Genomic DNA, 21,151 nt, shown 5'->3' with positions numbered 1-21,151 from the left:
TGGGAAAGAAAAAAAAATATCGGCCGAAATATCGGATTTTAAAAAATATAAATATTTGTATCGGTATCGGCCTTCAAAATCCTTTATCGGTCGGGCTCTAGTCTGTCACTTATGAAATTTCAGGTTCAGAAAAGGAGGCGGGAACCAGCAAACGTTAACTATAGACATAAACAACACAATGAAAGAAGCAGCAGCGGACAACTACAACATATAAGTGTAATAAATACAGCAACGTAAAATGTCCCAGGCCGGGTTCTCTCGCACCCTTCACTGCCGTCTTTCCTCCTTATATCCTCAATGGAACTCGAGGCCGGTGTGTTGTGCAGGTTTCTCTCATTAGCATTTGCTATTTGTTTATTGTTTTAAATACGCGACCTCTAGCGACGAAACTTTCATTCTGTGTCTTAAATTTATTTAATCAATAATTTTATGTGTGTTTTTTTTGTTTTTAGTCTTTGCGCCTTTTATTTGACAGTGTAGAGGCGACACAAACCTAATGGTGAGAAAGCATGTTTCCAAGGGGAAATAGGATTGTACTGAGTTGCGGGCGAAAATCAAGCCTGCAAACACCTACACCACACCTCTGCCTTGCTTTTCTTCATCCATCCTTCCCTCATTTTCTTTTGTGTCACTTCCTTTCCATCACTCCTCCATTTTTATTAGTTATTTCAACCCTGTTATTGGTGGTTCTCTCCTTATCCACTTGCCATCTCTCATTGAGTTTAATGATGGCTGATTATCTTGCATTAGAGGTAGCAGCAGTGGCCTGCAGCCACTAAACTTGTGCCCTGCTTCAAAAAACCAGTATCTGTTGATACACCACAATGAATAGATGACACAAAATGATGAATCGCCATCTCACCCGGTGGATGTGTTTGTGCTGAGCAGGTGATGGTTGCAGAAGCTCTGGATATCTCCAGGGAAACATATTTCGCCATCCTGATGGACCGCTCCTGTAATGGACCAGTGATGGTCGGAAGCCCTCAGGGTGGTGTGGACATAGAGGAAGTGGCTGCAACCACACCAGAGCTCATCTTCAAGGTATCTCACTTATATACTTGACTGAAAAAGATTTCAAGGGTGTAGGAGTTGAGTTTCTTTGAGATTTTTTTACTGAAGGGTTGTATTTTCTTCTTGACGTTTCGAACGAAACTTCCTTATAGAAAAAAGCCACACAAATATATTTTTAGAAATCGATTTATAAAGATAGAAGAATGTTTTATATATATATATATATATATATATATATATATATATAGGATAAAGCCAAAAATCCTCAAATCTTCACTGTGCATTTAAATCACATGTTGTTTTTCTCTTTAGTACAAAATGCCTTTTTTGTTTATACACTTACAAATTTAGTTTATCTCTATAAAGATATTTATGTATTAATGTATTATGAAATCTACCATGAAAATATTACAAAAGTATGAAATATTGTGAAAAATGGATGAAATGTAAATTCTGCAATGTTTTGCAAGAGTACACACACACACACACACACACATATATATATATATATATATATATATATATATATATGAAATACAATAGTACTACAAAATCTACAAAACTGTTACATAAAATCAAAATATGAAAATTGTATGTTACAGTGTATGAAAGCATTATGGAATGATTCATGAATGTGTTACCAAATTTAGACATATTTTTAAATAGCTGGACTTATTATAAATGTAGGAAATATGAAAGTATAATAAAATCTTCAAAACTGGTTTCAAAAGTGTAAAAATATAAAGCGGTTTATGAACATATGGCATATACGTGTTTTAAAACTCACTAAAGTGTTACAAATTATGAAATATTAAAAAATCTGTAGAAGTATCACAAATTACTACAATATTAATATATATATTATATATTAATAGTGATGTATTATTTTACATTTTTAATATTTAACAACTAAAGCCATCAAAATGTCATGGAAATTAATTTGTCAAAAAGGATGCCCTTGTGTTTACACACACAAGTCTTAAATGCAAAGCCTCAACAAAACAAAGGGTTTATTTCTAAATCTCAAGAGAGTGGATACTTAAAAAAAAAAAAACATGCCTACCCTTACAAGTAAACCACAAATAAAAATAATATGATTAAAAAAGAGATGCAATATGTTCGATATGTCCCCTTTAATGGACGTCTTCATCATTTAAGACATGTAAAAGCTGTGTCTCATTCTTGTAGCTCTTAGAGACATCTGGTCTCATGCGTTATCTTTCTTTTGTGTGTCTATCTCTGTGTATGAGTGATCTTTTAGAGATGGCCTTATAATTGGAAAGCCATTGTAAGCCATTGTTCTCCAGCTCTCGTCTTTTTCTCGTTTGAGGTTGGCTGCATGCCAGCGCTTAATTGCAGTTCTCTTTATTTTAATATGAACATCCTCTTTGTGTCAAATTATAGCTGATGGTTGTTTTTCCTCTTGCCTTCTCTCTCCCATCTCTTGCCTCAGGAAGTCATAGATATATTCGAAGGGGTTCGAGACGACCAGGCGCTACGTATGGCAGCTAATTTGGGATTCAAAGGACCATTGGAGAGACAGGTATTGGGTTTGGCCTGAATCGCTGCCGAAGAGATTGTGCCATTAGAGTGTGTGTGTCGGAACAGAAGCACAGTGGCCCTCACTTCACCTCACCTCACCTCACCTTCCCCCCGTCCACTATGTCTCAATTTCTGTCATGGGGAAAAAAAGTGAGAGTACTGGACATGATGACTCTGCCAATACAGTCATTAAACATTACTTATACGTGTTTAGGCCTGAGCAGAAATCACCGGTCATCAACAATTTGTGTCGTTACATCGATCACATAAACCGCCACTTATAAAAAGGGCCCAGTTTTGTGGCAACGATAAGTTGAAGATTTAAAGACATTTACCCTCAGGCCTCTCAGAGTGACTCTAGCACAGTAGATTATGTATTGTCTTCCATATTTTCACTATTCAGATACAAAAATAAAGGCAAATGTATTGATGAATCTTGCATTCGCTTGAATGAACAAACTAAGATTGCAGGATGGTTTAACCCTCTGAGGACCAGGGTGTTTTGGGGTCCTTCTGACATGCCCTGACATTTGTACTTTTTTTCAGTTGCTTGTAAACATATTAATGGCACAGGTGAATTCACACTATATTTAGCAGAAACAGGGCTACCATAATATATGAGCAACATGTACTGTATGTACATGTTTGTATTTTTGAGAGAATATTGTTTATCTGTGGTTATTGTAAAAACTAAAAATGAAAGTTTCTGAAATAAAGCCACAAAACACATACTAAATATGTGTCTATATAGGTATATCCAAAGATTTTCGGGTCAATCTGTTATAATTTGTGTATGTATGTATTTATTTATGTAATACATACACATACATACATATAGTCATAGTCAGAATTATTGGCACCCTTGGTAAATATAAACAAAGAAGCCTGGGAAAATAAATCTGAATTGTTAATCTTTTTGATCTTTTATTCTAAAAATTCACAAGAATCTTTTTTTAGAGAATCTCTTCAATCTTCAATCTCTTTTTGAAATAAATGTTTTTCTCCAATACACGTTGGCCACCATTAATGGCACCCTTTTATTCAATACTTTTTTGCAACCTCCTTTTGACTACCTGAAAAGACATCTCCAGATTCTTAAAATTCGCAAGTCCATGTTGTTACTCTCCTCTTCAGTTTTCTATAGGGTTCAGGAAAGGGAACTGGGACAGCCATGACCCATTTTTGTGACTGTATACAAACATACATATATACTGTACATAAATGTATAATTTTTGTGTAATTCTAAATATATTTTTTATAAAACCCACCAGAGCCATGGTAAGACATTGTTGAACTGAAAGCAGGTGAAATATGGAAATACGGTCATATATTTTTATTTTTAGTGTTGACAAAATTTTATGGGGACAGCTGTTTAATGTTGTAGGGGCACGTTTTTTTAAATAAACCTCACCTCCTTTCAAAATTTGCCAGCTAAAGATTGTAACTCAGGTCCATTCACGCTAAGCACTTTAAAGGAATCTGCTTTAGTTCTTGTCATAATTGTGAATACAAGCGTATATTTCTCTCCGCATAGACATTTGAGTTTGTTGGCGGTATGGAAATTACTGCTAAATGTCTAGCTTGTCAGTTTGTTTCTCATAAAGTCGGCCCTTTACTGCGCGTCTTTTGCGAGCATCCATTTGAGTCGATGCTAATTAGAATGTTTGGGATGCGGCATAACGTTGACTTGGCTTCTCCACTTTGAAGTGCAGTGATATGACAAAGAGCCGGCGCTCGCCTGTGCGTGCTGATGAGAGCAGCGCTACAGTGTTTTCTGTCAGAATGCGCTCATTATCAAAAGAGCTTCCTTTGGCTGTGGGAAAGGGATATGTCATTTCAGCTCTTAAATGCTTTGAAAGGAGAATTTGTTCGGTTGACGTGCTTTAAGAAAGCACATGAGATGGCAAAGTGTAGAGCGATAAGCAGTTGGTTATCTTTCCTGTCTTAACCTCTCTTCAAACCTTAGCTGTTGTGGAATGATTGGGGCTGCTTTTATTCATGAAAAGAATAAACAGATTACTGACTGTAGATAGATTTAAACACACTTTACATGTAATAACGGTTAACTCTTTTGATTTTTGGGGAATTTTGGAAGACCATGAAAGCCTATTTGTATGGAAGCTTGTTACCGCCATAGAATGAAAAAATAAAAAAGGTAATTGCGACTTTTTATCTCACAATTCTGAATTTTTTTCTCACAATTGTGAGTTTACATCTTGCAATTCTGACTTTATTTCTCGGAATTGCGAGATGTAAAGTCAGAATTGTGAGATATAAAGTCATGAATGAATGAATGATCTGCAAGAGTACAGAATATGAAAACTTTAAATCAATTTTCACTGAAGTGTTACAGAAGTATATGGAAGTATACTAAATATATGGAAGTATTTGAATTTGAATTAAAAAAATGTTGAAAATGTATCTTACAAAGAGAGTATGGAAGCATAATGAAATGCTTCTTGATAGTGTTGCAAAAGTATGAGATATTAGAAACTATTAAAGTATTAAGAAATGAAAATTGCAACAAAAAGATGAAATTCAGAAGTACTTCATAATTGTCCATGACAGTGTTACAAAGACATGAAATATTAAGAAATCTATGACAAATGAAACGGTTTGATCTTTTTGTGGATGTATGAAATCTATAAAATTTTTTGCAAGAGTGTTTTAAAATCTTTCAAAGTGTGTAAAATCACAAAGTGTTACAAAAGTATGAAATATTATGTTGAGTCACAAACATATCAAATATGATAATAAGGCATTGCAAAATCAAAATTATTTTTACTAAAGGACGAAATATCATCTATGAAAGTGTCACAAAATGACAGAATGCAAAAATATTATGAAACGTTTCATGAAAGTGTTATAAAAGTACGGAAAGTTACAGAATTTACGGAAACATTACAAAAACGAGGAAAAGGTAAATTGTAGAGTGAAATTGTTACGAAAGAAGAAAATACGAAATCATCTACAAATTTAAAGTATTACAGAATCTAATACAGCTCCCAAAGTCTGGAATCTCAATAGCCATTTTAAAAATGTCCCCAATTGTCGTAAGCCTCATGTACTTAGAGAATTGGAGAAAGCCGCTGGACATTGTCGTGTGTCTCGGCACGGATGACATTAACTTCCACTGCGACTCAACTCCCTGCTGGCTCTACCGACTCCAAATCAATTTCTGTCACATTTGAAGTTTTCCAAGGCAACTTCTCTGTCTTGGCAGTGACCCAGAGTACGTTCTGACCAGCAGAGTGAGGGTTCGGTGAAAGATGCATCCTCATTATTGCACAGTGTACAGTAAACGACCCAAAGAAGGATGTAGAAATATGTTTGTTTTGTTGTTGGTTTTTTTCGCTTTCAAGATTCCAAAAGGCTTATATAAGCTCTCAGAGCTTTTCTGCAAATGTGCATCTGGGGTAATTCGTTCTCTCTGTGGTTCTGTCACAGGCTGCAGATCAGATTAAACGACTCTATGATCTGTTCCTCAAAGTCGACGCCACTCAAGTCGAAGTCAATCCACTCGGAGAAACACCTGAGGGACAAGGTAAGGCGTGTGTGTGTGTGTGTGTGTGTGTGTGTGTGGGCAGTCATGCATGAATGACAGACAGAAACGCTTGCTCACAGATTGCATAAGAGCTCCTTTAAAGATCCAAATAAGACCTTGCAGCTTCCAAGGATAAATGTCATTTCATTCTAATGGTTATATTTAACACATGGATATGTAGAGGGCTGCCTCAGCAAAACTTTACCAACGTAACACTGGCACAAATATGTTCATAATATGACCAAATGCTACTTCCAATACCATTTCCACTTTTGTTTTTTTGTTTTTATTGGTACCTGTTAGGAAATGATGTAGGATGTTGTAACGTTTATTGGTATGAAATTACATACAGCAGGTCCAGAGAGGGTAATGCCTGCAGTATTAGCCTGTCAAATTAAAGAAGGGGAGAGAAATCATCCCGGCCCTACATCATAATGGCAAAATGATTCAGTCCTCATAGGGGCAGTCACAAAAGTGCTGCCACTTTCTCTGTACTTTTTCTTTTCCTCCTTTCCTTTTCCTTCCTGTCCTTTCTTTTCCTTTCCTGTCCTGTCCTTTCCTGTCCTTTCCTTCCTTTCCTTTCACTGCTCTTTCCTTTCCTTTCCTGCTCTGTCCTGTCCTTCTCTTTGCTTTCCTTTCCTTTCCTTTCCTTTCCTTTCCTTTTCTTTTCCTTTCCTTTCCTTTCCTTTCCTGCTCTGTCCTGTCCTTTCCTTTCTTCTCCTTTTTTCCCTTTCCTTTCCTACTCTTCCTTTCCTTTCCTTTCCTTTCCTGCTCTGTCCTGTCCTTCTCTTTCCTTTCCTTTCATTTCCTTCCCTTTCCTTTCCTGCTCTGTCCTGTCCTTTCCTTTCTTTTCCTTTTTTCCCTTTCCTTTCCTGCTCTTTCCTTTCCTGTCCTTTTCTTCCTTTCCTTTTATTTCCTTCTCTTCTCTTTCCTTTCCTTTCCATTCCTTTCCTTTCCTGCTCTGTCCTGTCCTTCTCTTTCCTTTCCTGTCATTTCCTTTCCTGCTCTGTCCTGTCCTTTCCTTTCTTTTCCTTTTATCTTTTCCTTTCCTTTCCTGTCCTTTCCTTCATTTCCTTTCATTTCCTGCTCTGCTCTTTCCTTTCCTTTCCTGCTCTGTCCTGTCCTTCTCTTTCCTTTCCTTTCATTTCATTTCCTGCTCTTTCCTTTCCTTTCCTATTCTTTCCTTTCCTGCTCTGTCCTTTCCTTCTCTTTCCTTTCCTTTCATTTCCTTTCCTTTCCTTTCCTTTCCTTTCCTTTCCTGCTCTGTCCTGTCCTTCTCTTCTCTTTCCTTTCCTTTCCTTTCCTTACCTGTCATTTCCTTTCCTGCTCTATCCTGTCCTTTCTTTTATTTTCCTTTCCTTTCCTTTCCTTTCCTTTCCTTTCCTTTCCTTTTCTTTCCTTTCCTGTCCTCTCTTGTCCTGTCCTGTCTTGTCCTTCTCTTTTATTTCCTTTCATTTTCTTTTGTAGTGTAATGTTTATTAATTTGCATTAACAAGGATTAATAAATGCCTTCATATAAATATTATTTAAAAAAAAAGGTGTTACTGTTTTATGTTATATTTTATTTTTTACACATTTCTCTATTGGTCTTTAGTCTTTTGTATTTCTGTTTCTTTGTATGTGTGTGTCTTTTTCAAGCATTTCTTTTTTGCTAATTTAAGTTTGTTAGTTTTTTTTTCTTTTTTTTTTCTTTCTGTAAAATCATAATAGAGCTTTTTAGGAAACACCACTCTGACACTGACATTCCAGCAACCTGAAAACAAAAGTCTTCAAATTGCTTTGGCTGTCTTAAGATGCATTGTTTGTTCTCTTTTTGGTTTTTTTATTTGTCAAAAACTGACAAAAAAATCTGTCTCCCCTACTTAAAGTACTTTCAAACATATCGTCAAGCTGCATGCTTTCATTAAAAAACAGCTGTGACACTGTTTTGTCAGCTTGTGCGATGGTGAAACTGATCTAGTTCTTTGTTACTGTCTGGTTGGCTTGACTGCAAAAGTAAATAACAAAAATCCCCTGGTAACAGTGTACAGTTGAGTTTGATAGGAGGTCAGTGAACCCAGTGTACTTCCCTACAGAGATTATCTCTGTTAGTGAGTTCTGGGTCCTTGCAGACTCTGGAGACAGTGAGAGAATTCACAACACTACAAATGAGAGAGATGCTAGGTCTGGTCACACACAGTGACGATAGTCGCAAAACAAGCTATTTTTCTTATACAGCATCTGTGTTTGTTGAATAAGATAGTACTGCTGTATGAAATGAGATATATAGATGTATATATGATGTCAGTGAAGATCGTGTCAAAATAACACGCATTTGTAATTAGATCTATATGGCTTTGATTACATGTATGCATCAACTCCCCATATTTGAAAAAAATAACAGATGCTTTGAAAAGCCATTGGAAAGATACATCGTCTTGATGCATGGTTTGTTTATTATTATGATTATTATTCAGGAGAGCACTCACAGTTACTTAGAAAATGTGATATGATATCTTCTTGCTATATTCCCACATAATCAAGGAAGCACATTTCTGCTGTCTGTCCACAGTCGTTTGCTTCGATGCTAAAATCAACTTTGACGACAACGCTGAGTTCCGACAGAAAGCCGTGTTCGCCATGGACGACACAGCGGAGAGCGACCCCACGGAGACTGAGGCGGCCAAATATGACCTCAAGTACATCGGACTGGACGGAAACATAGCTTGTTTTGGTTTGTTTTAATGTTCCCTATATACATTAGCTTGTCATTATAAAATGATAAAAGACATACCAGATGAACTTCTTCAAAACATTCAAATTTCAAAGGTTTCAGAAACCTGTTCCACATCACGCCCGTGTCTCAAGGGATATTTCAAATCCAGCTTTAGACATGCTCTTCTTAGTAGTTTCAATCACTTTTATTTTAGTCTTGAGAAACAGGATTTTGTTGAAGGTGTTACCAAATGGGCATCAATCCAGTCATCATCTCCAGCAGTTCTCTAACAGCTCCGTAAGGGACCTGTCTGAACCGATGGGCTCTAATTAGCAGGAATCTTCCGGAAAACGACTCAACCAAGATGATTGTTAGTCTACACATTTGAGTGGTCCCTCATTATAAATCAAGCCGCTCTCAGAGTAAAGCACCAAGAAAGAGCCGTATAGACAAGACGAGCGCAGAAGTGACTCTAACTGACCTTGTCGTGTAGACACAAACACACTCACGCACAGTTAGCTCACACCTTAAAAGCTTTGTAAACTGGCAAAGCGACAGCTGTTCAGCTGAATTTCACTTTATTGAGTCTAGTGTCAAAGCCTGTGCCAGCACGTTAGCTCAGCACTGAAGAGCAGAATAAGAGGAGATGTGTGAAGCCAGGAGAGGTGAGATGAGCAGGAAATGGCTGAATCAGTTGGCTGCCGTTCAACTACAAGCACGAGATAGGGCTTACCAGGCCGGCTAACACAGATACTTCAACCACTCTTGACACCCCGTATAGTTTTAGCCAGACGCAATTTGCTTTCCTTGGAAAGCAATGGCCAGCAGATTTAGAGCCTAAGTTGTGTTTTCAATGGGGTTGGAACTCAAATTACTTTTTTTATTTGCTTTTGCCTGTGCTTTTCTTGTAAATGTGCTGTAGGGCTAAGGCTGTACTATGTATATAAGTTACTTGAGTCCATGATTTGGAAGCAACTTAACACATCCCCGTTTTGATACATAGACTTAAAACACTCCGTCATTAATCGTCATATAAATAAAATCAATTTATGATTATAAACTATAGAGGGTGCGTTCATTCACTTTCGCTCCTGCATTAGTAAGACTATATATAGACTACTGAGATTTGTTCTATACTGATCTGTAAAACCAAAATACTGTTTAAATATGAATCGGGTGTGTGAACGAACAAACGCACAGATGCATAGCCTACTGTTACAGACGAAATAGATAATAAAGTTTTTACTATACAATAGACATCCAATAAGCTTTAGTTAGACAGTTTCTGCTCATATGTTAAATATATAGTATGTTTTGTCAAAAATAAACTAATCAGCTGTTATACAATGCAAGCTAATGCAATGCACATATCAAAATAATGAATCCTTAACACATGCCGCGTCCTGTTGCAAAAGCATGTGAAAAAACGACAAAGTTTGCTAAGACAAAAAGACCATTAATCGCGCGATAAAAAAATTAACGCCGTTAAAATGGGTTTGCGTTAACGCCGTTAATAACGCGTTAAACTGACAGCCCTAATATATATATATATATATATATATATATATATATATATAATGTTAATATGTATGCATGTATGTTGTCCTTTCAATTTTTTTCTTGTCTGACTCACCTGAATGAAAGGCTCATTATTATGTGTGTCTTTGTCTGGCTGGCCTGTTTACGCCCATTCGCATATTGCCTTGGCAAAAGGTTTTTTTTTTTTCACAATATAACCGAATTCACAGTTTATATGTGAAAGATCAGGCAGGATAATTTTCAGATCATTGTGAAGAAAAAAAACTCTAGGCAACAACATCGATTAGTCAAAAGTCTCGTGGATGCATATTTCGGATGTGTTTTATGGCTTTATTTCAGAATCTTTCATTTTTAGTTTTTTTCAATAACCATGCATAAACAATATTCTCTCAAAAATACAAACATGTACATACATGTTGCTCACATATTATGGTAGCCCTGTTTGTGCAAAATAGAGTGCAATTTTACCTCTGCCATTAATATATGTATAAGCAACTGAAAAAAGCACAAATGTCAGGACATGTCAGAACATCTCAAGGACCCCAAATACACCTGGGTCCCCAGGCGGTTAAAGCCCATCAGCTTTATCAAAAAATTACTTTTTTCTTCCATGGAAAATCATTTTTAAAAGAATTCTGGTATATATATTGAATAAATGTTGAATATTATTATATGCTATACTACGGGGCAGCTGAATGCTTGAATCTGATTGGTTGAAAAACGTTCTAAAGTGTGCAATTATTTTCAGTGAAAAGTAGTTCCTGGCAGGTCTTGACCGCATTACAGTTCCGTATCACTTCACCAAATGTTTTCAGTTATTTCAAAGGTCCTTTCAGCCTACAACAGCAAAAGAACCAAAACTCACAATGACACTAAACACACAAATAAATATAGTAAACAACATGATAAAGACAACAATTTCTCTGTTTTTTCCCACCAAATTACATTTTATTATATACATGAAACATGCTCTCTTCTTATCTCTCTCTCTCTCTCTCAAATGGACACACTCACACAGAAACGTGTTGTCAGCACTGCTATTACGATTTTATCTCTAAAATAGTTTAACAACTTAAAAGCTACATGACATTTCTCCCTAGCGTGGTAATAACGGCGCTATTCTTGGAGCAGATAGACTTAGTTACGCTATTATTCGAAAAGCTGCTGTCGAACACTGTTGAGAGACGCAGAGACTGATTCACATACGCTTGTTCTCGCTCTCTCTCTCTCTCTCTCTCTCTCTCTCTCTCTCTCTCTCTCTCACACTGCATTAATAATTAGAATTAGCAATTTAGTGAAAAATCTTTTTAATATAATGAGGTTGATTTTAGGGCTGTGAAATGTTAAACGTTTTGTAACAGTTCATATGACTCCATAGATTAGTGATGTGTAAAGAACAGATTGTTGCTCACTAAAAATGTTGACAGAGGGAGTTAGCAATTTCTGAATCATGGGCACATTATTTGAGTCTGGTCTGTTCGATGAATCAATTGATCCGATTCACAAAACTGGTCCCTGTGATTCTTTCACAAATCTCACTTATAGAACTTACTGAACGCATTGGGTATCAGTGTAAGAACTAGTTACATTTCCATCTATTCAAAATGCAAATGTATCACATAGCTTTCGAAGAATTGCAATATAGTGTGCAAGTTTATGCATTTACAGAATGTGCTTTTTGAAGCATGAAGGCTCCAGTCTCCATTCTTTGTAATTGTGTACAAAAGAGTGACTGGCACATTAAGATTGTGAGCTAGACTTGAGCTGAAAGAGGGTTTCGTGACCCTTTAAGAATTTCTCCTTTTGTGTTCCAATGAAGATAAAGTCGTACAGGTTTGGAACGACATGAGGGTGAGGAAATGATGATGCGATTTTAATTTTTAATGTCTGAACAATGATCTGTATCCACAGTTAATGGTGCTGGCCTTGCTATGGCAACATGTGACATCATCGACTTGCATGGTGGGAAGCCTGCTAACTTCCTGGACCTGGGTGGAGGTGTAAAGGAGAATCAGGTGTACGCGGCCTTCAAGCTCCTCACTGCCGATCCCAAGGTATGAACGACTAAACCGTATGTTGATCCAAACCAAAAAATGTAAATACCCCATAAAAGGTTCATAGAGGGGTGTTTAGAGTTTGATAAGAAATTAAAAACAAAGTTTCTGTCCTTTTAACTTCATTACAGTTCTCAACTTAGTACTACTTTTCCACTCTTTGAAGTTTTCTCCATTTGAAATTTTGTTGACTCCTTAGGCACCACAAAAGACTGGGCTTCCCGCCGAACCCAGTTCTTTTTACCATCATTACGAGTTTGTGCTCTGATCAATATCTTCGCTACAGTCACACTTTTCAGCTCTGGAATTGTAAACACACAAAGACACACATACACACACACACACACATCTCATAACTCATCTTTTCACCAATCCTTTTCTCCCCCAGACACACTTCATGTCCTCCTCCTGTTGATTACTCGCTCCGGAGCACAAGATCTTTTAGCTTGCAGCTTTTATGAGCTATGGGGTTGTTTTTCAGATAATGATCCTTTCCCGAAGCAGACCGGGTTTTTTGGCATGATGCTGATGATTTGCTTGCATTTGTTGTAAGCACACATCAATATGCACCTGATTTGATTTCAAGTCAGTATGTTTGTATTCCGGATGCACACTGATGTCTTCATAACAGAACTCTGTTTACAATAATGTGAAACATGGAATTAATCTAGTATCTTGCTCACTGTGCATCAGTAAACTGGAGTTCTGGGTTTTAATAGCACACCTTGCTTTTTTGAGTTTTGCAGCACAAAAGGTGATATTGTTCTCTTCCAGCCCGTTCTCATCCCAAGGCTGACGCTTTTGCCTATGCGTAGACATCCAACACACATGGCACCCTTTATATATGGGGTGTATTTTTTATACCCATATATATGGGGCAGAAGGCGCCTCCTGGTGGTCTAACCCTATCCCTAGCCCAGACCTAAACCTACCCATGTGCGTTGGATGTCTACGCATTGGCAAAAGCCTCGTATTTGACGCCTTGGGATGAGAATATGTTGTCTCCTCAGATAGAAGATACACCTTTTTTTGTTTTTCGATGAATTGATCAGCAAAGGAAAACTATGAAACACAACGGTCAATTTATTTAAAGGTATTTGTCCTCGTCCCTTTCCAGAAAGTCAACCAATCATTGTACCAAACCATTGAGGAAAATAAGGATGTATGTCCTTATGATCTCCTTAATATTTTTTGCTGACTGAATTATACTTGATTAGATAAATAATGCAGAAAAATTGTGTTGAGTATTTCTCAAAGTTCCAGTTTCCTCCTGTGTCTCCTGCCCTCCTGTCATCAATGAGGTACCTGAACATTTTTGAGCTGTAGAGTGGCAGCCCTCCCCTGCAGTCACGCAGTTCCCATTCTGAAGCCTCTGTGTACAGCAATTTGCATTTCACAGAAGCGTTCAGAGCCACCCGGGCTCTGTGGAAGGAATATTAATGGGAATGTTAATTATTGGATCCTCTGGCGTGATGAAATACGCAGTTGCCTTCTATCTTCCATCGGTAATGTTTGCATTGTTTGTTTTTGGTACTTAGTTTGTTTGTTTTTTTCCCTTGCTTCCTTCAAATCATTCCCATTAATTTACTAATTGATTAGTGTTCGGACTTAACCGATACCCACCTGTCAAAAAAATAAAAAAAAAAATAAAAAAAAAAATAGAGAAATACACTAAAAGAATAATAATCATAATGGCCCTAAAACCGAAACCTGAGTTACACTGCTCTTTAAGTGGATTGTAGTAGTTTAAAGAATGTTCTGAGGTTCAATACAAAGTAAGCTTAGATTACAACAGTTGATGTATAATGCTGATTACTACAGAAAATAAATAATGTCCATTAGTGAAAATAGAAAATATATAAATATTATATGTTAACATGAGACAACTGTGAAAGAATTACCGACTAACCAGTGTACATTGTAAGTTGTACATGTAAGTACATTAAGTCACTTATGAGGATATTATTTAATGTAAGACCTTTAACCTGTTAACTGTTACCCCCACCCCCCCTTTTTAATAGACATGGAAATGCACATTTCGAACTTAAATGGTTGTAATTCAAGAATGCTTTGGAATATAGATGTATGATTGGTCTTGTTTTAAAGAAGACATTTGGCAGATTTGATTTTTTTTATATAGAAGTGAAATTAATAAAGAAAGTGAAACAAAAAAAGTTATAGAAGTTTGAGTTTATGGAAATGTACAATGTAAAAAAATAATAATTATTCATATTTTATATAAAATATATATTTTCAAAACCTGGGCTACTCTAAAACTGCAGAAAAAGCCTAAAATCTGAATAAGTTTAAAATCTTATGTTGATATCTAAAAAAAAGAGCTTTCATTTTTGTTTGGATTGATTTGATTTTGTTTGGGCGCAGTAGCCTACCAAACTTTTTCACTAGGGCACAACTACTGCCCATATAAGGGCACCTCCATTTTCATATGTGTTTTGAGTGATCTAAACTATTATTTCCACAATTTTCATACAATTCAATTCATACAATTTATGAAGTAGAGATCCTATTCAGAAGTAGTATGGGAAGTTTGGCAGATTTTGAAATGAATTCAACCTCAAAGAAACACATACAAAGAACATGCATATGCTTCTTAGATCACTGCCACACATGGTGAATTTATTACTTTTTTCTTTATATTTAAAACATTTTCATAGCTTTTTTTCCTAAAATAATTGAATGGATGCTATCTTTTGAACTCTTGTCATGAAAACAAACTGAGATTTCTACCTTTTTTTCATGATTTTTCATGTTCATCACTATTTCAAAATAAAGGTCTGAACACGCCTTATGAGTATGAAAATATTCTTGTTGCAAATTGATAAATTACGACTCCTCTTTAATTTATTTTGAAAATCAGTCACCAAATATGGAAACTAAAGATTGTAAGCTTTCAAATGATATATAGTTTGTCAATATTACTTAAGATCTTTTCTAAGATATTATTGTTTAAAAAAAATGGCAAGCATCCCACTTGTACGGTTAGGGGGTTAATAGAAATGAGTTGTTTTGCTTTAAACCCTCTAGACGCAGACAATTGTTTTCAGCTAAGGGATGAGTAAAATTACATCTGAGATAATTGACATATCGCAAAAAAAAAAAAAAAAAAATGCTGTAGATTCAACTTGAAATCTTTTAAGTACTGCTAGAATTGTTGTGTTGTACTATTGTGGACTTTAAAATTGAAGCATGGAGGGTTTAAGTTGATGTACTGTCTTTCTGTGAAACCCTTTCTTTAGAGTCTGCAGGGAGGCTGTGTGTATGCATTCCTTTGATAAACAAGATTTATTTTATTTTTCCTCACTAAAGCTACCTTCCCTGGCAACTGGGACTCTTGAACGGTCACCCACTCTTGCTTTCTTAGATTATCTCCTGTTTTTATCGGACATGGGGCATTTTCTTTATTTGTCTTTGTAATTGGTACGTTGATACATTAATGCAGTATCATGTAAGTGTGTAACACTTGGGTTACATAAGTCAGTCTTTGTTAATAATCTTTTTTTTTATGCCACTGAAATGTGGAAAAAGAGCGATGAGAGCTCTTTATATTTAAACCTTGTCAATACGCACCACACACAGTACATTTGCAAAGTTTTATCATAGAACATGAATAAAACATTTCACGTTTCCCACGGTTTTAGAAAAAGCCGAAAGCACCTGCTAGTTGAATCCAAATGGCAATGGCTAAACAACGCTATTATCCCACTCCCTCCCTTCGAAGTTAGATGTGGGAGACGTGGATGGATAGATGTTTTTGCTCATGGCTATTTGGTCCCTATGCAGTCAGTGTAGTTTGGAGTGGGAGTGAATTAGGGCTGTGGCACATCAGACGTGCTCCCAGGCACTGGATGTTTGATGAAGGTGCTTTGCTGGGTAATTGTGACCGGTGGGGATTTCACCTGCCCCGGGTAGAGAAGGCTGCAGCACCGGGTTGTGTGATGTGTATTTGAGGTTAACTAGGAGCCAGCACTGGAGCTTGATACTGTTTGCTTGCTGCTGCAAGGTAAATCTGAAACATAAGTTGTTGCTTGTCAGTTCTGTTGATCAAAACACTGTGTACATGAATGCGGGATGTCCCGTACTGCACATTAATATGTTATCTTGGAGCTTTGGCTCAATCCGTCTATACTGGAGCTGATACATGTTTTCTCAAGGCATCATGGAATTGAATATGTCTCCAAAATGCTGCTGGTGCTCGACCCGGGAGTCTGCCAGCCTCTTTCAGTATTGCCGCATAAAGTTTCCACAGACAAACAAAATGAGACTAATGGTGCTTTTCCATTACCAGTACCAGCTCGACTCGCCTCTACTCGCCTCGCTTTTTTGCTCCGTTTTCCATTGCAGACAGTACCGCCCCAAATAGTACCTGTTCATCATAGCAACGCCTTTTGTTCCTCGTTGCCCCATCAAGCTCTCGCTGGATTCTCTCTTTGGCAACCAAACAAAGGGAAGTCTTCACCTCCCCGTTTGACCACGGCATATTCTTCCGAGTTGCCATAATAATAGTAGGAAGTTTAGTAACTATCTCTGGCCAAACTATTTAAAAATGGCAGAGTTATTCTGGATTATTCTCCATCTGGCGCGTGCAATGAATGGTGATGATTCTCTCTGACCAATCAGCAGTCGGCATTGTTTTCACGTCACATTTTAGTATTTAGCTCGCCTTAGCTCGCTCAGAACCTCGCCGGAGGTGATACTAAAAAAAGTACCCGAAAGCAGGTACAGGTACAACTTTTACACAGTGGAAAACCAAACAGAGTCGAGTCGAGTGAAGTCGAGCTGGTACTGTGTAGTGAAAAAGTGCTATAAAAGTTTTGAAAACATATTTTAATATACAAAATTGTTTAATTCAGCTTGTATATGCTACCACATCAAAACACATCAAATGTTTATATGATTTAATTTGTATTTTAGATTTGTAAATTATAATCGTTTATTTTAGACGTGCATAGAAAATAAAATGCCTGGAGTATACAAGTTGTGATTTTTGAGAATTTGCACTTTATATACAGGATAACAAATATTATTAATAGCAGTTAATTAACAAATTATATTTGTAAATAGTTTTATTTTAGATAGAAGTGGCCAGAATGTACAAGTGTTACTTGGTTGGAGAACCTGTATAGTTCTATAAATATATATATAAACAAATATAAATCGAAGTACAATTTATAGCCAGTTATTTACAAATTATATTTTAAATACTGCTATTCTGAGAGGTTTATTTCGTGTTTAAAATTGTGAAACATTGCTACAATTTAAAATAACAATAAAACAATTGTTAATAAAAAGAAAATGTAGCTTTGTCATCACAAGAAAAAAATACACTTAAAATGTACAATAGAAAATGGTTATTTTAAATTTAGGGCTGGGCAACGATTAATGGCATCCAAAATAAAAGTTTGTGTTTACATAATATATGTGTGTGTAGTGTGTATAATTATTTTGTATGTACTGTATAAACACACACACATGCATGTATATATTTAAGAAATATTTTATGTATATATATATATATATATATATATATATATATATATATATATATATATATACTTTATATATGTTTACATATATGTATATACTATATATATATATATATATATATATATATATATATATATATATATATACTATATGATTGTATATATATATATATATATATATATATATATACACTATATGATATTGATATATTAATAACACATTATTATTAATTATATACATGCATGTCTGTGTATTTATATATATATATATATATATATATATATATAAAATAATTATACACACTACACACACATATATTATATAAACATACACATATAAACTCCAAATTTTGCTAAAAAAAAATTTGCAGTTTTAATAAAATGCTGTGTATTGATCTTGTTTGGGGTTGGTGTTAATTGATTGGTCAGTAGCTACAATCTTCCTTACGTTATTTGACAACATAATATACAAATAACGTACATACATACTCAAAATATAGAACATGTTTCTAACAGTTGGATTTTAAAACATTTATGTTAAGCATGGCCTGATCATTTTGAGTCTGGAAAAGTGTGAAATATTAAAATAGCATATGTGTGGCCAGTGTGGGAACCCTGAGGTGTTCATGTATACTTTTGCACCTCTTTGATTCTGAATTTGATTCTTTTGATTGTTCTTGAACAGCTACCTGCTCTGTTTCCAGAATCACTCATATCTTATTCAACATCCTCAGTGGCTGAGCTGAGAAATCCTATTGGCTCGTTCTGTCCTGCTTCACGCTCGGGGACTCTCACAGGAGCATGGCGACAGCATGCGAGTATGAGAGGAAAATGGGATGGAAAGATGCGGTAGGGTAATGTAAAAGTGAGAGAAAGGTGAGCGTTGGGGGATGAGAAGCCCTCTTTCTGCTCTTCTCATTACTGTGCGCGCCACTGTCTGCTCAACATTAGGCACGACTCTGGCCTTTATAAATACGAGTACAAACACACAAATATACTCTCGCTCCCATCTTGCGCATACTCCATCATTTGTATCCTTTGGGGCCTCCATGCCCTTGTCATCTCCATTGTGCTGGTGATGTTAGTGTATAATGATCAGTCGTCCCTTCTTGGCTGTCTGGGGCCCGGGGGAATCACATTTCCCATTTGTTCCAAACACAGGCAATAAGAGCCAGCCCAATCTCCCAGCCCCAACATGGCCACCTTAGTAATGGAGCTCATTTCCCCCGCGTCTGACTGTCTGGCCCCGGACCGCGCTCAGCGGAGCCCCGCTTCGCCAGATCCTCGGCCCCTGCTCTCAGACCATTAATGCTGACTGATAGAACGATGTTTCGCTGGCAGGAGACACATTTATTTTATGTCCGGGCCGCTGAAGCTCAAGGAACAGCGGAGAATACGTAATCAAACAATAACTAAACTTTACACACGGGCTGAATGGCGTCTGCATCATTTTGGGCCAATCGGTTGCCAGTCTGTACACGTGGAGCGTGTGTTTTTTTATTTTTTATTATTTCCTCACTCGCTGGTAATCATCTGTTTAGGTAGACACGTTAAACAAGTTGGCTCCTAAGTGGTCGGGAGCTTTCTCGCTTTTTAAATAATGTCAACATTTGTTTCAAAACTTTCTCTCCTACCCATGAGAATGATGGAGGATGCTTTACAAAAAAACGATAAAAAAACAGCACTGTTCGTTCTGATATGCTAGGAAGCGAGCCGCAAAGAAGCTACTTTCAGTATTACCTTGCGTGCATAAGGCCTCTGGAGTATGCTTGTTTTGTTTTGGAAATGTTCTTCACGTAAGGCATTTCTCAAAAAAGGGGTTTGAGAGCTTGTTATGCAAATTCGGAAGGGAAAAAATTGCTCAGAAATGCAAATCCTGCATTTTCTTTCTTACTTTTTTTTCGAATGAGGCAATATCTATTGGATTTTCAGTAAGATCTCTTGGAAGTAGCAAAATAGGTTTTCTGTTTTAAGTCCAGGTAATTATTTAATCTCTACAGCAGAACTTTTTTTGCAGATTTAGAGGGGATGCAAACTGTAAATTGACTCATGATTTAATTAGTCGGTTTCGCTCTGGGGTCTTTTTTTTTTCTTTTTTTTTTTTGCAAAGCAGTGGTTTGAGTCTTAGGGCTGAAGATTAAAGTGATATATTGTGAGGAAGAAATGTGGTAAGATCACAACCTCTCTCTTAAGTCCACATTTTGCTATATTGAACCAGTTATAAGATGAGAATAAACTTTGATTTGAATTACAACCAGAAACGTCACAATGCAGAGTCACATCTTTCTGACACAATAAATAGCACTTACTCGCTTTTAAACATCAAATACTCGCTCAGGTTGACTTGTCATTTTGCTGTTACTGGCACAAAACTTAAGGGAAGTATTGTTATTCTGTACTATATTTGGGTAACATTAACACTAAAAAGTTAAGGCTCCTGGCATTTTTATACTGCTTAATTCACCTCAAGTGTGTCATTGCATTACATTGCGTTATTACTTCAGTCTTCAGTGTCTCATGATCCTTTTAATATGCTAATTTAGTGCTTAAGAAACTTCAATGTTGGAAACAGTTCTGCCAATTAATATTTTTGTGCAGATTTATTCAGGGTTAATGAAGCAAAGCTTTTTAAAGGTATTTTTTTTTCTATTGGCCTAGTCAGACTGGTTCTGATTTGTTACTTGCTCTGTCAAAATGAACAAAATGTTTTATTGTTTTCATCATTTTTTGACCCATGTAAACTTGTAAACAGTGCTTTAAGATTTTCATGTAGGTCTAACAGCAGGTAGGATATGTACATACAGAAAAGTTAAACTTTACAGTCTTCGCTCCATCAATTATAAATTAAACATAGATTAATCATTATTAAAGCTAAAAAAGGTTATTCAGTCAAGAGCAGTGAGTGGTTTTCTCTCTTTTCTTTTGTTCTTTAATTATCCTTAAAGCTGCAGTCTTTTTTTTTTTCTTTTTTTTAGGGTTAAAAATTATCCAAAATACATATTTGTGAAAATACATAAACTGCCAGTGTTCAAAACTTGCTGCTTGTCTTACTGTAGTTCGATTCAAAGCGGTAAGCTTGTAATAATGTTTTTGATTCTAGTGGTACTGGTGGATTTCCACGATTTCCGCAGTTTATCAGCAAGTGACGATTTTGTTCTTTTCGACTCATTGAATATTTTATTTGATATTTTCAATTAGTTAAATTCGCAACATTGGAACATGGACATCCAAACGATCCAAACACATCATCCAGTGCTCTTTG

The 21,151-nt window shown here is 36.2% G+C and overlaps 1 protein-coding gene across 1 annotated transcript in view; it reads left to right on the top strand.

Annotated features, from left to right (window-relative positions):
- The window catches only part of suclg2 (succinate-CoA ligase GDP-forming subunit beta), a 157,438-nt gene that overhangs the window by 69,243 nt on the left and 67,044 nt on the right, over positions 1-21,151 (top strand). Inside the window, exons 5-9 of the mRNA XM_039673341.2 lie at positions 889-1,041; positions 2,465-2,554; positions 6,001-6,097; positions 8,649-8,810; positions 12,243-12,385. Of these exons, the coding sequence (XP_039529275.2) occupies positions 889-1,041; positions 2,465-2,554; positions 6,001-6,097; positions 8,649-8,810; positions 12,243-12,385 (645 nt within the window). The remainder of the gene's footprint in view (positions 1-888; positions 1,042-2,464; positions 2,555-6,000; positions 6,098-8,648; positions 8,811-12,242; positions 12,386-21,151) is intronic.

The sequence above is a fragment of the Pimephales promelas genome, chromosome 21 (assembly GCF_988280905.1).
Source record: "Pimephales promelas chromosome 21, fPimPro1.hap1.1, whole genome shotgun sequence".
Classification (NCBI taxonomy): domain Eukaryota; kingdom Metazoa; phylum Chordata; class Actinopteri; order Cypriniformes; family Leuciscidae; genus Pimephales; species Pimephales promelas.
This window is presented reverse-complemented; position numbering and strand designations above follow the sequence as displayed.